The 26,437-nt window shown below is 39.3% G+C and overlaps 1 protein-coding gene across 12 annotated transcripts in view; it reads right to left on the bottom strand.

Moving 5' to 3' along the window:
- The window catches only part of LDB2 (LIM domain binding 2), a 378,106-nt gene that overhangs the window by 5,337 nt on the left and 346,332 nt on the right, over positions 1-26,437 (bottom strand). For 6 of the 12 annotated variants that reach the window (XM_074822204.1, XM_074822205.1, XM_074822200.1 and 3 more), the window contains 2 exons: positions 6,252-6,375; positions 4,981-5,132 (listed from right to left, as the gene is read on the bottom strand). In XM_074822204.1, coding sequence (XP_074678305.1) covers positions 4,981-5,132; positions 6,252-6,375 — 276 coding nt within the window. The remainder of the gene's footprint in view (positions 1-4,980; positions 5,133-6,251; positions 6,376-26,437) is intronic. The other 6 variants (XM_074822202.1, XM_074822209.1, XM_074822211.1 and 3 more) reach the window with 3 other exon arrangements.

The following is a 26,437-nucleotide window of genomic DNA, read 5'->3' on the forward strand; positions in this document are numbered from 1 at the left end:
TCTCTTTATGGCTAAATCTTAGATTCCGAATAGCACAATTCTGAGACACAGGATAATTTCTGACACTAATCTTCTGGCCCTGGAACTGTAGCTCTGGTACTACAACATTCATTACAAACCACCTAAACCTACACCCTGTTTCTGAAACATGTAAGAGATTGTATTTCTCCCTTCCCCATTAGCAGGTTTATTTATGGATTTGGCTTTTGAGGAGCTTACAGAGAACTACAAAGAGAAAGAGAGATTACTGAGGTATGTAACTCGCTTAAAGAATGCAAGGAGGCTCTAATTAAGACTCTGGATGTAACAAAGGACACTTGATTTACTTAGTGGCATGTAGTGATGCTTTATTCTTTTCAATACAAATCATATTTCACTGGGTTCATGGTTACAGTATTACACTCAACAGGATCTTCATTAGTAAACGAAAGCAAAATCCACCTATTAATTTCTATGGTTATGACTGGGAGCAGCCTAGAGCGATGGTTCTTAGAGTTTATGAGAGTTTTGCATTGTTGTCAAATTTCCAAATTCAAACAGATGAAAATGAATCAATGTGCACCATTTTTATTAAACTTCACAGGAAGTGATATTTAAGTGATAATGGCTGTATGGACCCCTTCTGATGATCTTGCATATACCTGTAATCCACAGATCACAGTGTACCAGTCACTGCTCTACGTACAAAGGCCTGGGCTTGCAAGAAAGTTTAATTTGAAAGAGAAGAATATGAAAAATGCAAAGGAATAAAATTTCAGCCAGTAAAGAGACTTGAAAACTGAGCAAAGACTTGGGAAAACAAATAGAGGAAATTAGTACTGTGTAAGTGATAAGGCAATGACACACCCAAACTAGATAACTAATTTCTTTGAAATCATAGGAAGGCAAACATTAATAAGGCAGGTTTTCTCTGAACCTTGTGGAAGGAGCCTTGCCCATCTTTGCTCTTTGTTTAGAGGAAAGAAGAAATCAGTAATTCCAGTTTCTGCACAATGGGTTAACATTTCTTCCAAAGATCAGATGTGATGAAGAACATGAACAAATCTAAGAAGAGTTCAGATGACTGGCACCTGCTGAGACTGAGACAGCTGAGTGAACTACATTTCTGGGTCCCTGTTCTGTCAACTTTACACACTGAAAAAAGCCAACATGCTTGTGGAAAGCACTGGCAGTACTGAGCCTGCACCAATGAGAGCCTGAGAGAAGACTTCTGGTGAGAAAAATGTTTCTGTATTTGTGCTATTGGAGTGACTTTAGTGGCACTTGGGATCTACTTCTAGCACATTACAGTGTGTTGCCTCAGCACCTACAGGATTCAGGTCAAAAACATCACTGGACAGGTAAATGGCCAACCTAGGCATGAGTTGTGCAGTGTAATCACGTAGCACACTGGCTAACTACATTTGTTTTAAGAATGCAGGAAATATGTAATATGTAGAAAAGGTATTAAACAAGAGACTTGGGCAGGAAGAGTCATATTGACAAGAGATGCTGAAGGTCTGCAATCAGTAGCATGAGAACTAACAGAATCACAGAAACCACTGTTTCCCCCACCATTATAACAGAAAATGAGTGTAATAGAATGAAAGTGACTGTCAAAAGGGCAAAACTTTGTATTTTATTGAGCAGGGTTGAGAAAGTATAAAAAATAGTTAAGAGATATGAGGACAGACTGAGGCTGACCCTTTTCAAATTACTGATGAGAGGGGAAGATGCATACCCACCCACTGGCAGAGGCCCTTAAGATGCTTTTGAAGACAGTGTTATTAAAGATGTATCAGAATGTGTCAGCACAGTCAAAGTGCTAATAAATTTAAGGCAACACAAAGGGCACAAATGATCCTGATTGATTAGGCTTCAGCAACCAAACTTCAGGGTGCAAAGCCAACCTGACCCACACATGGAAATACAACCACATCGTTTCACATTCTGGGCTTGGCTCTGTATTGTCAGTCCTGTCCCTGACTGAAGAACTGATCAGAAAATAACATGGGTAGAGGGAATGACACAACTTCCTATTACAGAAGAAGAATGTATATGTGACAAATACTGTTCCATCTGATTGATCAAGGTTTGCTTAGCCCCATGTATTTATCTGAAGATCTGGAAGGGACTACGTGGAAAATGACAAATCTCTCAGAAGTTTCAAGCTTTGTCATAGCTGATGGTACCCCAGCTGCTTTCCAGTCACTGTCCTGAACATGGAATATTTGCCTCTCCAGACATGAAGACCTCATTAAAGAGACAGAAGTTAATGGTGTGAGTGAGAAATGTGGGTGAGGTATATGGTAAGTTCACATAGTTGCCAGAGTGTACACAGCATTACTGCAGGAACAAAACTGAATAATTACTAATATTCTAATCCAAGAAATGTTACATAGAATAGCAGCTAAGAAAACATTCTCTAACTGGGATTAATTTACTATCAAAGAGAAAACAACATAGAAGCATAAAAATGACAGGAAATTAGGAGTTAGATTCTATTATGGTGGAGAGACTGTCTGCTGGCTGGGAAGAAATGACTGGAGAAAAAGAGAAAGCTGGAGTACATGACCGTATTAATCCAGGTTTGGTATGGATATGAGCTCATTGTTGGGATTCTCCAGAGAGGAGAATGGTAAAAATGGAACTGAAACTAGTTCTGGTTATGTGACATCTGGACAGAAGATGCAGTGATTTTATTCCTATTCTCTAATAATGAGGGGGAAAATGCTTTTAACACTGAAAATGAATTATTTCAGTAGTATTTTTTCTACTGAGCAGGAAAGTCCCATTCACAGAAAGGTCTATGGCCAAATGAAGCTTTTAGTTAGTTGAAAACTGTCAAATTGTGTTTGAAGATATCTTGTCTTCTATTGCATATAAGGGAAATCAAACATTAACTACTGAATGACTCACTTTAAGGAAACGTTAACAGAAAGAAACAGAAAGCAAGTTACTGCTACCTGCAGCTAACTTCAGAAAGCAGTGGCATGCCTGTAATAAGGCCTACTTCAAAGAATGCATAATTTTGAAGAAACATGGTAACATCTCTCTATTTAACTAAAAAGTGTTGAATCCTTTTACACCAAAATATCCTACTGCTAAAATTATTTTGAGTTCTGTCTACTCTACAGGGTGGCCCAACCACCAATTCCATCTGGTTTGCTATCTTTGCTGTGGGGAAGATGGGAAGAACTGTTAGTATGTCAAATCGAACAGCTAAGCATTTTCCACTTCGCTGAGAGAAAGGAGAAGCGCCCTAAAAATGGAACCTGATCCTCCATACAAAGGAGTTTGGACCATCTTGGTACTCTGGTACAGAAAGTGAACAATATTGAAAAATATTGACTACGCAGCATTCTGAAAGTCAATGAAGACTATAAATCCATCCCTCATACCATGATAAACGTCACCATTATGTCTCAGATGCTCATCTCCATCAGGAAGAGCAGCCTTGACTACATCTGTCAGAAGTAGCCTTTCAGTACCTGAAGCCAGTTTGAGTATCAGTGGGAGTGACAAGCAACTATCAGAGGGCTCAATTACACTCAAACATACAAGTACACATGGCTACCACTGAAGCCAACAAAAGTCGTCTCCCCAGGGAGGAGCAGGCTAAAGAGAGGCAGGGGGTCAGATTCTGGTCCTACTGAACTGAACTCAGGGCAGGGAGTAGCCAAGATAAAGTGATTTTACTGTCTTTTAAACTTGGAGACAGCAGGGAACTAGCTGGTTGCTCAGTTTTGCACCTAATTGCTGTTTCTTCTTAAATATAGTTGATTATTGATCCAAGGGGTTTTCTGGCAGACATGGTCAGTGAGGCAGAGTGGTCCCTGCCACCAGGGGATCAGGTAGCTGGCCTTCTGACTGCTTTGTGCTGCCAGAAAAACCCAGAGATGCCTATATTAGGGAAAGAATCTGACTCCAGGGATGTGAGCCACGTGAAAATTTTAATATGACAAGGAGAAAATATGAGTTTAATGTACCGAAGCCCAAAGCTTCTGTAAGCTAGTGGATTGCTGAATCAGTTGCTAAACAAAAATCTTCATTTCATTTCACTGGTGTTAGTCTACTCTTCTTTTTTATCTGGGTATTCAAGCTTCCTAGGAGGTGCCTGCTTTCTGCTATCAAAAGGCCTATATTCTTTGTCAGGCTTCAGAGGAGACCTAGCCCTTTCCTATCTGCTGATCAGAAATCCAATAAAAATCCCTGCATGTTATTCCCAAGATACCACTTTATAGTTCCTATAATATCAAATTAATTTCCTTAGCTTTAAAATGCATAAGCTATCTCCTTATTGACTAAGGCACACTTTGTCACAATTTGGGGTCTGATTGCCCCTATATTGTCACTAAGGCAATAAACGTGACATTATTAAAGTGCTGGTACAGTTCTGGAAATGACTTGGTGTTTCCTTATAGAGTTAGGATGTCAACAGTTACATCTACCAGGGTGGATAAGCTGAGACCCATATTCCAGGGGATCTATCCTCTGCAAGTGGAGTGGTTGGAAAAAGAGATAAACTCTGCAGGTCAGTTAATTCATAACCTGTTCCACTGAAGCATCTGAACCCATCACCGATTAGGAGTAAGGTACTAATGTAGAGAGACCAGCACTCTGCCCAGGTTTGGCTGTCCTGTTCCACAGGGACTCATCCTCACTTAGCGCCTGGCAGATGGAAGTCTGCAAGACTCATGCTATGTCTAAAAACACCAGGCCCAATCTGAGTCCCACTGCCAGTGGAAGGACTCCCACTGACAAGGAAGGGAGCTGGCGCAGGCCTTAAAAAAATCACATCTGGTCCATACTCCTGCTTGAGGAGGGTCATTTGTTAAAGCTGCACTGCAGAATGGCTTCTTCACATCTCTCCACAGCACACTCTGCAAGATTGCCTTTTGCTTGTGATAGTTTAGGCTCAAGAATGCACCTTCTTTACAATGTAAGGAAAGAATTAAAGCACTGTAAGAGATTCAGGCCTAAAAGGAAAGTGAGACTTACAGGTACCTGACTTGATAGACTCAGGTTTGCGGCAGCTGACTTTTTCTTGCTGTTGGTACTATTTGCGTTGTTCCCAGCACTGCTGTTGGAAGTGCTGCTGGTAGAGTTTTTCCTTTTTCTCCGTTTGGTTGTCGGTTGTCTTGTGGGTTCTGCTGCAATAAAATGGTAAGAAGGAAAGCAAATGGCAGATATTGTAAAGCATGTACTAAAATGATCCATAAGTAGAAGTGCTGAAATATTTTTTCATCTAGGTTTAAATTTCTATGTTTACTAGTAGTAGTACTAGTAATACTAGATTTAACATATGAACCGTAGAATAATATTTGGACCCAAACCAATGGAATCTGCTTTCAGTTTTGTCTAACGGACTAATGAAGCTTACTCTCCCAGCATTATCTATAAAGATATTTGAAAGCATTTTACCAATGGGAATATCATGATAACTATCATGATGCTCAAAGTGACCATGTAACTTGCTGAAGGTCACACAGCAAGCAACAGTGCTAAACAAAAATCCAGGTCTTATTCTGATCTAGGGTACAGCCTCAACTGACCCAGCCAGAGGCAAAGGCTAAAGGTAGCTTTCTACCCTACTGCTGCCATCAATGCACCATACAAGCAACTACCATTTGAGTTGCTTCCACCTCTGATGGGGGCTTCGTCTTTAAAACTGCCTCTCCCAAGAGAACACATTAAAGCATGCTGAATGCCACTTCTCTGCGAGTCTTCAAACTCAGATCGAATCAGGACAATTACGTAGCTTTGCTTAAACTGGCAAAGAACAGAGGGGCAATTGTACTTCTCAAAATTTGGCCTGGGCACCCACGTGAATAGTCTTAGATATACAAATCTTTAATAATCTGAAAAAAGAATTATTATTTTGAGGTGTAAGAGGAAGGAGATTAGGTCCAGGCCTGTAAATAACATTATATTAGTCTCAAAGACAATTAATTATGAATTGTAGCTGTAATTTCAGAGTCACAGCAGGAAGCTGAATTACACAAACGATGAATTCTAATGGAGCCAGTAGGCATTTTGCATTCCATCTACACATATTTTTGTACTAAATTATATCCTAGTCATAGTGAAACCATCTGAATGTGCACATCTATAAATCAGTTGGGTCAGACTGAAATCATAAAACATCAGAATAATTTTCAGGCTCACTTCTGGAACAGTGCTAATTCTTATTACTTTCCTTTGTAAGTAAATTTGCAGTAAATTTTCCCATTTAACTATAAAATAAGTAAAACACTGGAAATGAAACATACCTGGTGGGGCCACCATTCTCTGCCATTTTTGAAACAAGCAAGTCTTCAAGCAGTCTCGAGGACTTAGATTGTATGTTTTATGTCTTGACATCAGTTCCTGCATTGGCTCCAGTATTACACACAACTGAAAGAAAAAGTCAGAATAGAATTATTTCGTATAAGCAAAAACTCAGTTGATCAGTATTTACATAGCTGGGAAGTATATTCCTGGCTTTTTTTTACCCTTGCTAACAGAGTAAGCCTTGTAATAGCACAATTTAATCTGCACTGGGATTGCAGGATGAAAACCCTGAACTGAGAAAACTTTTGCTCACAATTTGCTAGCTTAAGTATTTTAAAAAAAAATCAGATAAACTTAAACTCTGGTCTTCCAGACTACAGATATTTCAGAAGAGTAAAAAATTTTATGCTTGATGACCAAAGCTGCAAAGATGAATTAATAAATAATAAAATGCCCATAGCAGGTTATCATTCCCATATAGCAAAATGTACACACAGTGATCTTCTGACCTACTGCACTTCACAATGAAGACTTCTCATAAATGAGGATTGTAAACATGGTATTTTATCTTGCTATTGCATGCAAAATAATTAAAATAATTTTGTTCCTTTCTTGTTATGACAACTATACATTCTCTTCCCATCACATGAATAACATGTCCAAGAAAAAAGAGAAGCATTTTATTTTCCTCGTCAGCTTGAACAGTCTATTATGTCAAAGCTGGAGATTTCTGAAAACAGGAAATTTCAAGCAAACCTCTTCCTTCAATAGTCTTATATATTTTCTATCTGTTCACTTAGTAATAAAAATCACTGTTCACCACTTTTTGCTCCTGTTAGCACAGCTGATCTAGCATAAAGAACAGTGAGCTGGTTTCTATTCCCTCCTGTTTATCACCACAGAATCATTTCCAGGCAGTAAAACCTTATGCAAAGCCACGGAAGACTACAGAATTGCACACATATAATTGAGGGCTTACTCTCGCCTGCAGGATCCTTGTTTTTTGGTCATCCTACATGAGATGAAAAAATCCAGGTTGACCCCTAGGTTCCACCTGAAATTTGCAGGGCTGGCACATAGGAGGAAAAGATTCCTTACTTGCTAACTGAGCACATTTGATAAGGAAATAGCTCACACAGAATAAACATGGTGTCTGCATGCCACTTCTAGTCACTTTTCAAAGCAGAACTGCATTAGAAGCAGGGGAAGGGTTGGCTTTTTTTACCAATGGAAGTAAGGCAAAAAGTTGGTCAAATTATTATAAGTCAGAATGGCAACTGCAGAAAGGCATAACTTAAGCCGAGTCTTCGTTTGAGTTATTTACTTAATTTTAGCAAGTCTTGCTGAAGGAGAATCTTGGATTTACTTCAGCAGGCGTTGTTTTCCTTCTACACTTTTACAAATATATAAGACATGAAGCAAATTATTTTCTCTGGGCTGCAGAGCCAATCAATGTTTGCTCCATTCTCCCCATGTGCACCCCACTCTCATTCATGTAAATGGAGATGCAAAGTATGCAGGGAAAATAGCTGAAAGGGAGCTGCCATGAGGACTAAGAGATTAATTCAGCATTTAAATATTATTGTGTATTGGCACTGCCTTTTGATGAGCCTTTCATTAACAGCAGTTGAAACAGAGATAACATAAAGCAGCAGGGAGAATGAAGAGCTTCAGTATGAAGAATTATGTTTTTTCCAACTGCAGAAATTGCATCTGCAGTTGCCTCATTGACTTTTTTCTTACATAGACTTTTTACATATATTTTTTGTAGATAAATATCTGCAAGGTAATCTAATACACAGAGAGCTGCTATCAGATTGTGCACTTTGGGCTCAGATTTTCCTCCGGTTCAAAATTCTACCAAAAATTAAGAGCATCAGATCCTAAAGTAAGTACAGGATCCAGTTTATGCTGTGAAAGAGGTGTTGTACTTTGAGTTCTTATTCAATTTATTCTGAAACCTGCAGGGACTTGCTCAGGTTTTGTGTGTGTGAGAGAGGTTTGTGATCATAATTGATACCATTGCTTTGGTTCTCAAAAGTCTGGGTTTCTGGCAGGGCTGCCTAAATTGTCTCATTATGAGCAGATAGTGACTATCATGAAGAAGATAGCTGTGCTAATTCTTAACAAACCAGTTAGCCTGGGCAGAGCACTACACTCACACAGTTCTACTGCTGCTGGCCCCCAAAGTATGTAAATATACACGTAGGGTCTTCCAATATTTCCTTAGGGACACTTTATTCATGACACATTTACTCCTCCATATATATTTATTGTTGGCGACAAAGAGAAAGTTTCTTTATCATCTGGCAATGATGTTTCCTATTGTGCTCTAACTGTAATGTGCACTGAGGAGAACTATGCAGTCCCTGCTGCCTGGGGATATCCTGACTGCTAATCCTGTCTATAATCTCTTTCACTTCACACACAAGATTAAAATGCGATATGGACCCAAAATGTAGCAATGCCTACCTGATCTCACACACATGGACTCAAAATTACAAGCGCCAGGGTCCCTACACTGGGACATGGGACAGTATCATCTTCAGGATATTTAGGAGCTGTATGGACTCACGTCACTTTCTCTTCTGGTTTTGGGGAATTCACAACCATTTTCTCCCCCTAAAGTCTGCAAATTGTAAGGTCAGCTTTGGATGCCTGAGTAATAGGAGGGCATTGTACTCTATAGTGACAAGTCCATTTTAAATGTGTCTAGATCATGTGAATTCGGCACAAATGTAAAATGAACTGGATTAATGATGATTGATACTAGATCTCACAGCCTTTTTCAGTGACCTTTGAGACCTATTTGAAATCTAAAGTGACTCAAAACCAAATCCCTGAAAGAGGAAAGGATTGTGGTCCAATTATCTTAAGTCTGAGGAACCTGCCAGTGACAATCAGTAGCTTGTTTTTTTCAAAGAGCTAGATTAAAAATGTGGGGACAAAATGCATTTAAGAGCTAGGTTGGCCAAAACCACCATCCATCTTTAACTACTAGTGAGCAGGGTAACTGGCAGGCTGGTTTGACTGCATCATCTTACAAAGTGACTTCTTAAAACAAAGCTAACAAAATGTTTTACATACTCCTGCATTCACTGGCATATAGAAGAAGCCTGAGGCTTAGACTGCCTATTCCCCACAGATCACCTAATTTCACTCTGTGAGATTCCTTTTCAAAAAATCTATTTTAACATTTTTTCCAAGCATTGGATAACATTATAATGTACAAGTCTTTACTGTAGTACTATAATAATAATATTTGGAACACCAGCATAACTGATCTCTTCTACAATCATTCTCTGCACAACTCAGAATCAGTCACCCAGGAAAACACCCTAAAGACTTAAAGACTTTAGTGCAGTGAGGATGTATGATCACAGAAATAATTTCTACATTTCTAGGGACCCAGAACCTTTAATGACAATGTTTGACAAGACATAGTTAGAGATTTCCAAGCTCCATGTTTTGACAACACAAAAGGTGGGACTCATTTGTCCGCCCATAGTTGTCTAGCACCAGCTGAAATGCCCTGAATTATCCTGGATCTGATCCATCTGATCGCTCGTGCTGTCCCAAAAGGACACAAGGCTCCATGTGGATGTTTCAAGCACTAGAAGGTGTCATTAGTGTGTGGGCAACTGAATGAAGCCCAAAGTCAAAAGAAAAATTATGCTTCTTTTAGCTTTTAAAACACATTTGGAAGAATGTGTATCACAATAGATCATGTACTTTCCCTCTGCAGTACTAAAACATACTGAAAGAACTCCACATGATGCTTAGTAACCCAGTATTATTAGAATTAGTTTCCAGTCACGGTTTCTTATTTGAGCTCATCGTAATGATGTCTGACCATTGCTGTTTCACTGTGGATAGCTGTGAATTGGATCCAGTGCCAGAGACAAACACAGTGCTTTACAGTGAGAGAAGTCATTGGCATGAGAAGTTTATACTTGTGGGTGCCCAGCACACACTGGGACACATGCATGCAGTGATTTCACTAGAGTTCCATATGGACCCTATGGACAATTCATCAATTACAGGGCTTGGATCCAACTTGAGAAAATGGTAATGTTATACCCTTGGGGCTCAGGGAAGTGAAAGTAGGGAACATAATAAAGCACATGGTTTTTTGCATTAGTAAAACACATCTGGAAGGATTTGATTTTTTTAATGACTTTTTTTTTTTTTAGAGGAGAAGAGTAGCATTTATAGGTTTCAAAAAACAGTGTGTTTTAAGAAGGGAATTATATGAGGAGATACTGGAGGCACTGCAGACAGGAGTTAGAGGGTTCTGAGAATATAGATCCACACGTAATTTCCTGTAATACTTCAGTTATTAGTGGAGCCAAAATCGGGCTTCATAGGTAAGGGGTCAGATTGAGCTCTGAGATCACTCCAGTCACACCAAGAATGGTTTTAGCCTTATGATTTTTGTTTTAACACTGGGTTTCTATTCTATTCTGAGAATAGACGTGCATTCTCATAGCAATGAAGATTAGCAGAAAGACCAATGTGAAAACTCTCTTTTGCCTTACTTTTGCATACCATAAGCTTATGTTGCTTATTGCTAATTTAATTAGCAATTACCCTCTTGAGTGAAACCTCTTGTCTCCACGAGAATTTTTACATTTCCAGTAGCAAAGGTTTATTACGCTGCTGGTGAAGACATTGTGGTCCTGCCGGCTCTGAGCTGCAGGTGGCAGAGCCAGCCCAGCTAACAGTCTTCCCCTGTTTACAGGCTAGGAGCACAAAAGAACTGCAGCCTTTCAGTCTTTCAATGCCTTTTGCATTTTAAAGAGAATTCAGTGGGACTGAGTCTTGCAATACCTAGGTGGTGAGACTGACATAACTACCAGCCAGTTTCTTTAAAGCATGAAACATATCTGGTCAGTAAGTGGTGGGCAGCCAACGAGTCCCAAAGTCTACCAAAAGAAGCAAGTTTTGAGAACTGTATCTTCCCATGGTTACTAGTTTTTTGTCTGTATAAGCAAAAGTTTCACTAACCACAATTTAAAAAATAGAATTATCTAAAATTTTCATGTAGATGACACTTACAAATGTTAATGTATAATGTAACATCAAGGAACCTGATAGCGATGAGTGTTTTCTGAAGTTTTACTGAAATTTAGTTTTAATTCTTTGATGCTTGAAACTTCTCCTGGTTGAATGTCTGTATTAATCACTTGAAAACTATAGAAACTGTTGCATAGTCAAAGCTCACAGAGATCTACAACCCTTCCTAAAAGTGACAACATTTGAATGGGAGTATTAGTCACTGTCTAATGTTCAGTAGGATGTTGACAGTGAAAGTATACCTGGAATACTCTATGCAGCCTTGAAGGGGTTCAGTATTTTCTTTTAGAGATCAATTTTTATCCTCCACAAAGATTTTGAGTTATTAAGTAACAAATCTGAACACAATGCCATTTTATTTCTACGCTGAAATGTAGTCTTCCCTCTGCATGCCCTGTATGTGCTCTAGAGAGAATGGCTCCAGTTAACGCTGCCAGTGAAATTCTGCTCCCAGTGCATTTCTCTGGGAAAGATCCCATTGATTTCAGTGGGGCAGGATTTCTGAAGAGAACTGCACACTGTTTTATGGACATCCACAAATATGTATTTCCAGAGGTCCATGATATTTTACTGATACAACTGTGATGAGGAAGGGGACACATTATGGATATTTTTTCAGCCCCTGTGAAAGAGCTATACCTGAAAGTCTGACTTCCAGGAGTGGAGTCAAAGCCCTGTACAAGTGCCCTACACTCCCAGCAGTATGGCACTGAAACAGTAATGCTGTCCTTGATACGGTTCATACTTTGGTATTAGAAATAGCGAAGGCTTATAGCTGAGTTTAAATTTCTCTGCTCATGCTTGTTTTTCACAATTAATGTAAGTATCATTCCTCTGCAGAACAGAGGGAGGAATGAAAATTTCCTAGGAACATATTGCTGCTTCTTTCACTGGCCGGCTTGCAATTCACTGCTGAAAATAGCTTGTGTTTTTTAAGAATCACATGTGAATACAGAACATTTTCGTCTTAAAAGCCATCTTTGTTTTCCATTAAAAACATGGAGATATAAATGAGAATTTTTTTATTTTTTTATGAACCAAAAGAAATGAGGGTTTTTTTACATACTTGTTTTTTCTGGAGGGGATTGCTTTTGCTTTGTTCTAAGCTCTTGCCCAGTATGTCAAGTCAAATATAAGTCTCTTCCATCAATGTGTTTCAGCAGATCAACTATATCCATGCTCCTTCCCTGCATAATAAACTTTAAGCCAAAATAAGTGGGTTTGAGATTCCCATCACTCAACATACTAGTCTGCTACCTGCTTTCACTTTTTGAAGAGCCACTGTACACTCCTGCCGAGATGTGGATGCTAATAAGAAATGTTCATTGTATATCTCACATAATGTTATACATGGAATAAATAAATGATCAATTTTGAAATTTTGCAGTACTTAGTGTAGCAAGCAGCAAATTCAGTAATCACTTCGATTTAAGTTATAAAACTAGTTATTTTAACCTGACTATTCAAAATCCAGTCTGCCCAGGCTCATTTATTTTAGTGAAACCTTAGATGATCTTTGGGACAGAATGAAAAGGCAGCTCTTAACCCCAATAGCTTAAGTAGTCCAATACCATAGAGTGAATCCCTGCCTTGTTTACCGTGACTACTGTTCTTTCCATATTTCTAATTCTTTCTGTGCCAAAGATTTTTAAATTGGCACTGTATAAGCAGATTGAAGTAACTGGTTTTGCTACATAGGTAGGGAACAATATGAGCTTTTGGTATCCAGAAGGAGGTGAGAAACTGCTTGGAAATATGGTATAGGCACATTTACTCTATTTGCTCCTAAATTAAGTACATTTGCTTTAAACAGATAGTAATGAAAAGGTTTAAAAACTGTCACTGAAATTTCTTTCTTTAGGCTTTGACTTAAAATCTCATTGAGATGAATGTGATCACACCTCTCAAAGAAACTGTTTTAGACTAGTTCAGGACTCAGCAAGACAGTGTTGCATCAGCTTGAACTTGGCTCATATTTTAAGTACGTCTCTAAAACCATACGGAGTGGATATTTTGTGTTAGCTTTAAAAAAATAGAGAAACTCATTCTGCAGCACAATACATAGCAAGAGTAGATTCTGGGACAAATGCCATAACCTGAGATCTGCTAGGTCTGGGATATACTTAATAGCCATCACTCTGCACCGGAGAAGGTTCCATGTTTTGTGACTACTCACCATGCTGAGTGAAGAAATATTTATACTTGCTATCACCTAAGAAGCTAGGAATTAGAATTTCTAGCTTAACACTTGCAATATTAATGATCATTAGCATCTACAGCTTATTATTTATTATTTATACAATGCCAGAGATGTACACAGACATTTTACAAACTACCTTTGTTCTAAAGACATTCCTATCTCAACTAGATAAGAGGGAAAATACTAAACCAGGCGTAATTTGGCAACAGTAAGGTACGCACATGAAAACAACAATTTCATGTAGCTATCTACAAGTCCCTTGAGGACTACTGATATATATTTAAATGGTTCTCACGTGTTGTCACTTAAAAATATAGCTGTTTTACTATGCAGATTGCCTGCTGCACATTAAGCAAAATGTCATTCATTTCATTGATAATTTGGTTATTTCGGAAAAAATATAAGATCAATTCTGCCACAAGGCTCCTGGAATTTGCTATTTCTTTTCTGTGCATTGCTAACCATGCAAGATGCAGTGGGATGACATGCAACTACTGAAGCTCCATGCTGGATTCACTAGTAAATACTCAGCACTCAGTAATGTTTATTCATCCTATGATCTGCCCTGAATGCCAGTCTAGGACTCTCCAGTTTCTCACTAACACCCAGAGGTAGCAAATGATTTCTCAATAATGCAGTATTCAGCTGCTCAATTGCTCCCAAGCTACATAGCTCATCATGTTTTTACACTGCTCTGTATCTGCAGCCATTTCAATTCCCAGCAACAGTGAGAATGGAGAGAAGCAGAATTCATTTCAGGTAAGGCTAAGCTTAAAAAAAAATTGTGTTTTTCCAAGCAAATACTATGAGTGGGTAGGAAACAGAAACAGTTCTTAACATAGCACAGCTATCACCAGTGCTGCAGCTAATCCTCATAATTGGACCCCCATTTAATTTCTTTCTCTCTCTCCTTCCCTCTTTGTTTTGTTTTTTTTTTTTTTTTTTTTTTTTTAACATATCAGCTATCATATCAGCTAACATATCAGTTTCCACCAGTGCCCTCTCCTCCACACACTCCCAAACAATGCAGGTGATTATGGAAACTTTGCTAGCTCTCACGGCCACTAATTCTGCCCTTTTGTATGGTGGCATCAGTGGCAGAATCAAAACCGTGTGCCTGGTCAGCAAGGAACCCAACTTCCTTTATAATTCAGAAAGCTTCTCCCTCCTTTCCTGCATCCCACCTGGGACTTCAGGTTCCTCACTCCCTTGCAGTGTGCCCATACTAGCGAAAGGGCTCCGGATCAACACTTCTGTAAGCAGAAAAGCATTCCTGTAAACATTCTTGTTCTGCAGAACTGCTGCTGAAATGCTTTGCAGACAGCTGAGCACTCTCTCCCCTGAGGAGAACCTCATTTGAGGGCCACCTTAGCATTTATATTGTACCAAACTAAGTATTTCTTACACTGGACTTGAGCAGTCTTAGTGACATCTTCAGTTTATATGTAATGAATGGTGTGAAGCACCTTCGAGATACCATGTAATGAATGCTGAACTGGACAGATGTGCTCTCCTTTCCCTGTCTGAGGGGAAACACTCATGCTGCAGTTGCATTTGTGGAGACGAGTTTGACATCTGCCTTATTTAGTTATCACTTTGCCAGTATGCTCATCATTCCAGCATGTGCTGGAAAGAATTCTGTTTCACAATACTCTTATTCATTAAAAAAATCTTTAGGCCTTGCAGTCATTGATGTAACTATTTCATAACCCTCTCCCATCAGATTTTTTGAAAAAGTAGCTCTTTTTAATTTCCTTGTGATTTTGCTTAATCTTTCTATTTAGTCCTACAGTTTATGGGTTTAAAAAGGAGCTCTATTGTTTGTATTTTTGCTTTTATCTTTGAAGTTTTAATGCTGATTTTTAATAAATTTATATTTTTTGGATTCGTTGCGATAACTTTGCAACTTTCAATTATTCACTCTTCCTCTCATCATCCAGCCATTAAAAGAATGTCTTTTCAGTAAAGGGTCTTTTTCCTATTCAACCTCTGTACAATAGGAAGATGTTTTGAAAACCCCTTCCTTCAACAGCATCACACAAGTCTTACGAGCTTTTAATTTTGTTTGTACCAGCTGGGCTCATGTCTCTTCCTAGATCCTACACCAAAGTGAAGTGGTTCCTTTCCTTTTCCCTTGATGACAAATCAGGCAAAGTAAGGGCAGTTCGTTTCAATCACACAAGTGGATATTCCTGGAATCCCAATGGCAGAGGCAAATGTACATCCAGTTGCTGTATGTATTTTCAGCTAATGAAATCAAAAGGACTTGCAGGAGAAATCTCATCTTCCTCCTGATGGACTTAGTTCTGAAGGCCATGAAAACCCAGAATCTGAATAATTCACCATCTAACTCTTCCTTATAGACTTCTTGGTGCAATCTGGCCTCATCCAAAGAATATAGATTGTTTGGTGTTTTCTGCAATGTTGTTGACCCGCTTAAGCCTTCTCCTTCAGCAGAGATCCTAACTGCAGAAAAGGATCGATACATCAATCACAAGCCTGTATCATAACAAAAAGTCTTGTACAGCCCATCATATTGTGTGATTCTTCTCTCACAATTATTTGTATATTCAGTGATCAATAGGCAAGATTTGTGTCTTACACAGATCAGAATTAAGCTCTTAAATGATTTTAAGAGAGACTATAAAATTAATCTTTGTAATTTAATTTAACATTAGTGTTAAATTATATTGCAAAGTGCATCATGTTGACTGCATGATAAAATCCTTTATACTGCACTTGCTATTACACTGAGTATCAATTTCAGAGAGCTTGTCAGGACAAAATTAAATTTTAATGTAAATCGGAACAGATCCATTGATTTCAGCCTGTACTGGATTTGGATGGAATTCCACCATTATGTGGGGGTTAAGGCTGGTCTAGTAATTAAGAGGAGGAACTAAGCACTTTGGACCAAATATTTTTTACTTGAGCCTTGTCCTGTGAACTAATCTCTCCTTTTTTACATCCAGTTATAGGTTACGAATCAACACAGAAACCCAATAGCTGTTGTTTTACCTCACTGTGTTTTGGTGGCCTAGTGCAAAGCAGATGACATTTGAAAGCTTTCTTAATTTCATTTTCTCTAGATAGTTCAAAAATCATACAGCTTACAATTTATTCTCATTTCATTATTACTGCTTCTGTTTCTAACACAATCACCAATTTTATTTCTTACCCAGTACCGGGTTAAGAACAAAACAAGGGTGACTTCGGAGACTGTTGTGCACTTCAAAAGAGGTTCATTCGTCTCTTATTCTTTGCCAAGTGCAGATATTTAATAATCAGAATTCCTTAATAATCCACCATCACAGCCAGTCCAAACAGTATCTTTAGGAAACAGCATCGGAAAGGTCTATTTCCCTGTTTGCCATCTCCCATCACTATCACATGTGATGTTGCTGCATGACATTTCCTTCCTCTCTATTTCTCCAAAGGCAGACAAGCTACTATTCAGCAGTTCTGAGTCAAATCCTAACACCTGATATTTCTGATATGCAAACTGTTAGCTTTTTCTATTTGTGCAACAATGAGACCTTATCAGTTTTGCCGCTTTTCATTTTGACTATGAAATGCATCCACTATCACTCTTCACCTGTGTCCCTGGCAGCTCCCTTAGGTTCAGATGGAATCCGGTATGTTGTTTGTCTTGCTCAAACTACTGCTGATCCAAAACAAATCACAGCATTATAAAAAAGAGTAAGAGTGTAGGGACTGCATTTGAATGCTGACAATTTTTAGTGTGCAGTTGTATTACAACTTGGAAATGAGTTTAGGAATGTTTTCATGCTGAAGTGGTCTGGAGACAGCAAACGCTGCCTTAAAAGATACTGAAAGCAGAACAATAGGAGAGGCTATGCCTGGCCAAACTACAAGCCAAAAAATTTAGTGGTGCGGTTGAAGTTTCAGTTCAGTGTATAATTTTTCAAGGATACTTCAAAATATGTGCCACAGATGAAGATTGTCTTTATACTGGAAAACAGAACATCACCTTTGATTTTACAAAGTCACTTTTTACACTGCACTATTTTCAGAGTTCCTCGTACAAGAAATCAGCTTCATACAATAGATACACATGAAGATTCATACATACTGAGGCAATACCACAACTGTGATTCATCCTTCAGACTAAGGTGTACATAGAAACTCTAATCTTATTTACAACCATGCAAAAAGAAAGCTTTTTCCAGAGTATAAGCAGCTAGCTCTTCTGTGTCATGAATCTCTTCCCCCGTCCATATAAAATCCTCTTGTTTCTATACTGCAGCTCAAGCACAAATGCAGTGTTTTTCACATAACCAGTTCTATTTTTAGCCTGAATTGTAGGAAGTCTGCAGCATTAATAAATGGAAGAGAAGTACAGAACTACACCGCATGGTAATGTGCCAATGCAAAAGCTAGCTTGGCCTTTAGCCAATGAACTGTGGTTAGATGTTAGAGCAATGAAAGTAAAAACACCACTTATAATGGAATGATTAATAAGCTGACAAACTTCCACACATTTATTTCATACTTTTTGAATGCCAACCTTATTAATACCAACATATTTTCTATTTTATTAGTGATATCTCTCAGCCTGAAGCATAGATAGATAGAGATATATATATGTATTTTTACATATGCAATTGAGGTTTGCTTAATTCTGTGTTCAAACAGAAAGGAACAACAAAAGAAGCAGATGATACATTGCAGTGCAGAGCTTGACACAGGAAAAAGGAATAAGGAAGGAGCTTTTCTTTATAAATTAATAAAGCAACTCCACTAGACATTAAACCATTGTTTCATGATTTTCTCTCCTATTGACTCTGCAATTCCCTTGTTTGGTACCAAAATTATGAAAGCAAAAATCCTCCAGAGCCATGAGGACAAAAGTTCACAGTTCTTACAGGGACACAGAGTCTTCTGTAATCTCTCCACTTCTCACCGAATCCACAAAACTTGTCCCAGCACTGTTACGCTGTGGACAGATGGATGTTTATATAAAAGACCTTGAGCCTCAATAAAATTCCATTTTGGGGTTATATAAAAACAGCAATTACTGGAAAATGGAACTTTTTAATTAAACGTATTCAAAGAAAGTAGGGATTAATGATTTTAAAGGAGACAGTATTTAATGCTTGCAGTTATAGATCATCCACTAGTGAAGCTGTATCACCACCATCAGGCAACAATGCTTTTAAGTACTGATAGTGCATGCGTTAACAATGCTTAAACTGTTTTCATAAGAATGGCATTAGTAACACAACTAATGTATACTATACCTTTTATTAAAATAATGTTTTAATAAACTTAATTCACAGCAACATCCGCAAAATAAATAAGGATATACTTCGGATCAGGCTAGTTGTCCCTTGGTCCAGTGAATTGCGGGTAAGATAAATTTTGAATCTTTTTGCTAATGCTGATGTAGTTGGGTACAGATCCTGACGACTGCCCCAGAAAAATGTAATAACTGCCCATCTGATTCTCTGATTTATAGGTAGGAGCAAAATTAATACTTTGCACTTCAATTAAATACAGGCAATAAAACATCGGCAAAATTATTTACCGGTTCTGAAATTGCGCTTGCACAGATCAGAGCCTGGGTTGTGACCATCTTAGAAATCAAGCTCTAATTCTGTACTTCACATGGATCAAATACTATACGGTGAGTACAGAAACCTACGCACAAAAGTCGAAAGAAAAAAAAACCCAAACCACCAACATTAGGTTTGTTTTTCTGTTACGAATTCTATTCAGGTACAGCAAAATCAATACTTTTCCTCTGACTGTACACAGTGTACTTGAGCTGTTCTGTCAGGATCTATACAAAAAACAGGGATGGGATTTAAGGTGGGTGGATCTGACAGTCAGGTGGAGGTATTACACACTGGCATGCGTGGCCCCTGCTTCCCAGAACAACTGCACCTCGCAGTGCCATGGGGGCACCGTGTACAGCGATGGCACCGCCTCACACCACCCGCTCACACAAGCGCTCGGTGGTCTGTCCGTGCTGCAGAGGTAGTCCCTGGGAAACACATCTAACGTGCCCCTTGAGAGGGAAAAGTGCCACGACACGGTGGCCACAGCCAAATGGGGACAGTCCAGCCTCTTCCCACCCGCCCTGGACTGCAGCATAGCATAGACAGAAAGATGGAGAAGTACTAACCAAACTGACAGTCATGCACACTTAGAAAAATCAGATAGCCCAACCTGCCTGGTATCTTAATAAATTAGATACTGGATCATTCAACAGCCTTCTAACACAACTCAACTTCACCTCCCCTGCACTAATCTTCTGTGATGTGAAATGACTAAGATCCTTGCTCCCTCTTTCCCCATGTATGTAAAGAAGTGAGCTAAAAAGCAAAACAATCTTCTTAACCCTTTCCCTGCTTCTGCTTTTCCCTCCCCAGTCTTCTACAAGCCCATCCTGTGGCAGTTCTGAGATGCACCAGCGTCATCACATGCTACTTGGTGTGGTTGCTGTCTGGTCTCGGTGCGTGTCTTGACATGTCTGCGTTGAATTTCTGGGTTAGTTGTACAGGTGAAATGGAAAATGGAGAGAGCAATAACACGCAATTGTTTCACAAAAAGAAACCTTTCAATGGTCATCAAATTACTTAAATCCACAGACTACTTAGATGAATAACAGCTGCCAGCTGAAAAGGAAATGTATTTTCTGGGAAGTCTTTCAAATGCATCCATTCATTTGAAGTTCTCAATAACAGCAATATTGAAAAAGGTCTTCTATGCGTGTGTGGGTGCTACCAACTGCACTGCAGCACTGCTCTCAATGCCGTTAACTGTGTGACTGAGGTTGTGCTTCAGCAGCACAGGAACCCTGGTGTTAAAGCTCCTGAGTACCAGTGATGCAGAGAGCTGTGCTTGTAGAAATTAATTTGACCAGTTCAAATTTTTTCAAAAATATTTGACAGATTCCTTTTGTAAGAGCATGCTTCATGCCATATAAGGAATCATCTGTCAGTTCCATTCCAGCATCAGATCAGGTATTGCCCAACACAAAGAACAGTCAGTCTAAATTCCACAACGGATGCTCTGTTAATATAACAGAAATGTAATTTTGCTCCCATCTGATCCAGGCTAAGTTTATATGACTTGGTGATCCAGTGCACAAGGATCCATTACTAATGGGTATGGAACCACAGACTTATGGGTACATTTATGCACCTAAATAAAATGGGTGAGGCCCATTCTCCAGCCTTCAGGGCATGCGACAGAGGAGTACTTGTGTTCACACAGCCAAAGTCTGCCTGCTGCCAGTGGAGGCTGGCCCCAACTGCACTTCTTACTGGAAACCATCCCTCACCCAGGCTGCTCTGAGAACGGTACCAAGATGCCGTCTGGGAGAGAGCGAGGTGGCATGGGATAAATTGTCTGAGAAAATGTGCCAATAGCTCACCTAGGTGAATATTTATATGCCAGTTCTTGACTCAGTGCCGTAGCTCTGTTTGGTTTACTAGCAGAAATGCAGCCAGAGAGACGTATGCCAAGAACATCATCTACCTAATGACAGCTACAGGTCTGGTGACTAGGATGACCTATTTGTTTTCCATGGTGAAGAGGAACTGGACTAATTGCACAGACCTATGCTTCTGGATCGGGAAGCTGAAATCTGTGATCACTTGCAGATAGCACTGTCCATACGTTACTGATGCACACAACAGTCCTGGTGCTGCTGGGGACAGTGCAGCTGTTATTTCCAGAGTGGCCACAATGTCCCTGGAAGCTCACAAGACACAGTGTCTCTCTGGAAACTCGAACCACAACAATTATGACTTGGCTTTTTATACTTTATTTATAAAAAATAATTACAATTTACATCTTCTTACATGAGCAAGGCAATGTGAATTTTACTTCTGGCACATGGTTTGGGTAATTTTGCCTATGCTAACACATCAATTTTCTTCAGCCAGTTCAGTGCTTTTAGAGAGCAAGGACAGATTTTGAACTTTCCTGCTAGTGTGATCACAGTAATGTATCCTCTATCTTCAAAACAGCTTTTTAATGTGTTCCAGCCAGGACTGAAAATATCACACAAGTCACAGAACAATCGTCAAATTCTCATTATCACCACTAGTGTCAGGAGAAGTCAGTTTTATGGGGAAGGAGTTACTGAGACCTTAAGATTCCTGTGGTGTTTTCTTTTTTTTTTTTTTCCCTGAGAAAATAGCCTCCTGATAGGGCATGCGGCATCCAGAAAGACCTTCCAATGGTTCCCTGAACTACTCTATGTCCCATCTATATAATAAGGAAACTAATAATTCCATAATTCCAAATGGGTGCTGTGAGGGTACTTTCCACTCTTGCCAAACACCAGTTATGTCTCAGTGAAATGGAAGCCACTGGGCTCAGTTTGGCAGTAATTCAGTAAAATATAACAGCCTATGACATACACAAAGTCTGACTGGATTCTCTGCTGATGTCTTATGTTTTGGTTGCCTGCATCTATCTATGAATCGATGCTTTTATGAGTAATTTTGAAGTGTTCTGACACTATAAGAACTGAAAATTAAACTGTCTAAACAATTACTACTTTTTACTGCATTTTTAAGGGACCCTCCTAATTTTTACAATCATGCTCCAGCATAGTGTCCTATTCAACACCAAAAGAAAAGACACAGAAAATTCTTTTCCTTTTTTGGGTGTTTTTTTTTTGGTTTTTTTTTTTTTTCCCTTCTGGCAGCTAAACCAGAATTTTTCAAGTCTTTAAAGATAGGACAGTATTTGCAGCTCTTGTATGTCATCTCACATTGGAAGCCATTTATCACCAAGTTAAACTTCTGTGCAAACGCCTTTTGACTTCCACAGCCATTATCTTTTGCAGCACAGATTGTTAAGTACAATTATTATCAATTAAATACGTAACAATTCAATTATATTTCTTATAGCAATTTATATTACAAGGGAAAAACTGTAACTTCCAATATTTAAGCAGCCTTGATGAAGAGAAATAAACACATATTTTCAGTGGTTGAAATGGGTTGGTATATGCTAATATGCCATATGACACTTGAGAGAGATGCACCAGCACTTCCCAGACTACTGAAATACTGGGATTTTTTTTCCTTATATTACTGTTCCTATGCTTGGCAACACATAAATCCAATATAATCTTTTGACTAATACACATATTTCACAATAGTACCCGAACAACTGAGTTTCTCAGCTTTTGATCATATTTTACAGGAAAGCATCCTCAGTAACATTATTGATCCAAAGATCAGCTGAAAGGATCCAAATGCCTATCACTGCTCTGATCAACACAAGACATTCTTAGTAAACAACTGCATTGTCTAAACCATCTAAAACACAGTCAGTCTGTGGCCGTATCCTGGTGACTGTGTCCAAGCCCAAACTTTGCATGCACTCACTCACAGTATCCAAGCATGTCTGAAAAACCTATGCTTCTTATTCTTTGCATAATTTCCACACTTGAGTTTCCTACAGTTAAATAGCAATTCCTATCTGAGTCTGAACTAGACTCCAGAGTAGATAATATTAAGCTCCACAACCTTCCCCACTCCTAAAAATGGTAAATGAAAAAATCAAATCTCTGAGGTCTATGAAATGACATCATTTTTCCTTCCTTCTCCTGGCTGCAGACTTGTAAGCACCCAGATTTTTGTTTTCATAGCTTTCTGAAACCATTTTCTTCTTCCAAATGTATTTCAACACACAGTCCCATGTGTCTACTATCCTTTCCCCTTCTGATGCTTGGTTCAGCAGATGGTGCAAATGAACTGGCATATACAGTATTTGCTTAATCCTATGCTCCTTTGAATTGCTGTTTTGAGACTAATGCAGCTACTTTTATTATTGTGGATTGTCTGCATTATGTCCTTGCCTATGTTGTTTGATTTATCTTGTTCTTCCCGAGTGGGTTCATTCTGGGAGCTGATGATGAAGAATCGTACAGCTTGGAGAGCCCTTTAGTTAGCTCCACTGAAAGGTGGAAACTCTTGCTAAGAAATTTCCTGGTCTAAGAGATGACACAAGGCATAAAGCACAGCCAGAGCCAGAGATTTCCAATCATTAAAAAAATTCTGAGATTGAATGGGAAAAGTATGAGATCATTATGGCATGAGTCAATTGATCAAGACATGAGGATAAGTTAGTCTGCACTGACCAGCAAAGCTTTAGTAGGAATATGGTCTTTTCAGACCCCTTGTTTTTAAGCTTTTAACTGGTTTTGCAGACTGCAAAAGAACCCTAGTCTTGGTGTTCTGGGAAACAATACGGTATGTTCACCATGGAGTGAACATTTATGGTGTGGAGAACACAAAAAATGCTGGCAATGTTTTTATATTCTCTAAGTATGCCCCAGTTTCCCCAACCCTTCAGTAATCTGTGGCTAAATGGAGAAATGAGTTAAACTCTTCTCTTGTTGAGAAGCAAGAAGACCGCAAGTATTTGTATCCAACTGTATAACCTGTGATTGAATGACCCATCAAATATTGAATAAACTGCTACTTAGGAAAAATCTTGTTTCAGAGACGTTAGTACTAATTGACTCCTCTCCCTTCTTCCCCTCTCCCAGAAACCAAGGCCAGAAGAAATCACGTGGAAGCTTTAGGAAGGGACAAGATCCAAAGGACACTACACCAAGGCTGCTGTTTCTTAGGTGGCAATGACAGCTTAAGCAGCACCAAGCTCTCCCCACTGCTGTGCAAGCCCAGCTATTTGTGTGGCTGTGCAGCAAACCAGCTGTGGGAACAGATCCGTCCAAAAAAATAACCAAGGGAATAGGCAGCATGTGGGCAGAAATGTGTGGCTGAAACTGGTGATGTGGGACAAATGCTGCTTAAGAAACTGGTACAGACGGCCAAACCATGTGTGGGTTTCTGAAAGCAATTGGAGAAGGTTTTCTGCTTGGTGATAGACAAAGGCATTTTTAGGACTGTGTTCTGAGCCAGATCCTTGCTGGCTTGTTTAAGGAAAGCTATCTTAGTTTAGCTCTAATTACTGCTGATTATCTAGCTCCCCAGAAAGGGTCATTTTGGAGCAGAGACTGATGGTACTGTGAAGGCTTGTGGTTCTCAGGCCCAGACTCAGAAGAGCTCTTGGGGATCACTCTTACTCTGCTATGGCTGGGCTGCATAAGTAAGATGACATAACAGCTGGGGACCAAATCTCTTTGGCCGGAAGCCAGGATAGATGACAACAGAGAAAACTACATTTAGTTCTATATTGCATTTATATTTCTTTTTATCTGTGTATGAATCTTCTAGTTTTTCCAGTAGCCAAGTATGGTGAAAAGGAGAAAGTGGTTTTTAGAAGAACCATTTTCCTGATGGAATGCCAAAGAATGGTCATTTATCTGTCAGGCTGAGCTAAAGCAGTTTTTCTTCTTATTGTAATAGAAGCTGTCCCTTGACCCTGGCAGAGTAGCAGCACTGGGAATTCACCTTCTTCCAGGGTTTGGTATTATAGTACCATGTAAAGTATTAGAGACATGTAAACAGACCATGGAAGTTCAGCCATTTAAGATTCAAGAGACTGTGTCAAAGTATTCCCTGAGCCTTGATACTCTGCGACCTTGTGTTCTGTCTGATCCAGCATTTAACACACCTCTGGGTTCATGCCAGGATGTGAAGAGGCTGCACCTGGGCACAGATAACATTAAATCTTTACTTTCTACGGCGATCATTTGTAACCCTCAGGTCTCCCCTGTACTTATTTGTTTAGTGCCAAGAAGGCAAATTAAAACAGGTTGGCCATGGAAGGAGCATGAGCACAGCTGAGGATGCAGAAGCTCCTCTCCCAATCACTGGGTTTTACTGCATGCACAACACTTCATCCACTCTGAGGAGGATTAAACCCCTACGCCAGTGCCGCTGACACCAGTGGAGTAACAGGTTTGCATAGCCCCTTACATCTGGCAGAGGAAAGCCCATCTTCTGGGCATGACCATGTCAAAAGATCATTCTGAGGGGGATTCCTGGAACCTTCCCTCGTGCAGAGAAGTCAGCTTGTGTCTGGCTGCCAGGGTGGGCAGCACCCAGCAGATCGTCAGCTCCACTGAATAAGGGGGGCAGCAGGCAGGGCCACAGTGTGCTGCTTCACCCTGTTGGCAGAACAGGGCCCTTAGCTAGGAAGACTGCTGTGTGTTTGTTACAAGATGTGTGTAAGACGTCTAAATCAAACATTCAGGGAAGAATCTAAATCATGAATGCTCCCTACCATTTTATGTGGGGAGATCAAGCAACACTCTCTGCTGCTCACAGAAGAAAAAATATATAGAAACTCTGTCACAGTCTCTAGATAAGACTTTGAGCCACCTATCAGACTAGCAGCAAAAAGAAGCACTATTTTTTTTACTTCTATTGACTATAAAATAGCCCAAGGTCACCAATAAGCAAAATGCAGGCTCAACATACCGGCTCAAAATACCAACTCCATGTGCAGGCTTGAAACAAAAGTTAAAATTATATCAAATCAACAATAACTCATTCCCATGGTGTTCCACCTGCCCTCATTAGGTTATAGAGAACAAATGTCAAAGAGATAACATTCAGGAAAAAGGTGTTCTTCTGATAAGGAAAATAGCTTTGTAGCAGTTCCTTTGGGGGGAAATAAATAGTCTTCCTTCCCTCCTTTTAAAAACAGACCAGCTGATCTATTACTAGATTTGTGCAAAGTTTCGCACAAGGTCCTTAAACTGCTGTTATACTTCATTTGTGTCTTGGTAAAATAATATCATAAGGTCCCAAGATTATTATCTCACAGTGATTTCCAGATAAGACTTGCAGTTTACATGTACAAATATCTTTTTCCTAATTGCTAGCAGTGCAAACCCTTGCTTGGAGTTTTGAAAGTCAAGCTGTGTTCCTTCTGTCTCATATATCATCACAATAAAACACTGCACTCAGTGCTTAACAATTCTGTTGTAAAGTGAGACTCAGAAAG

This window comes from Strix aluco, chromosome 4 (genome assembly GCF_031877795.1).
Source record: "Strix aluco isolate bStrAlu1 chromosome 4, bStrAlu1.hap1, whole genome shotgun sequence".
Classification (NCBI taxonomy): Eukaryota; Metazoa; Chordata; class Aves; order Strigiformes; family Strigidae; genus Strix; species Strix aluco.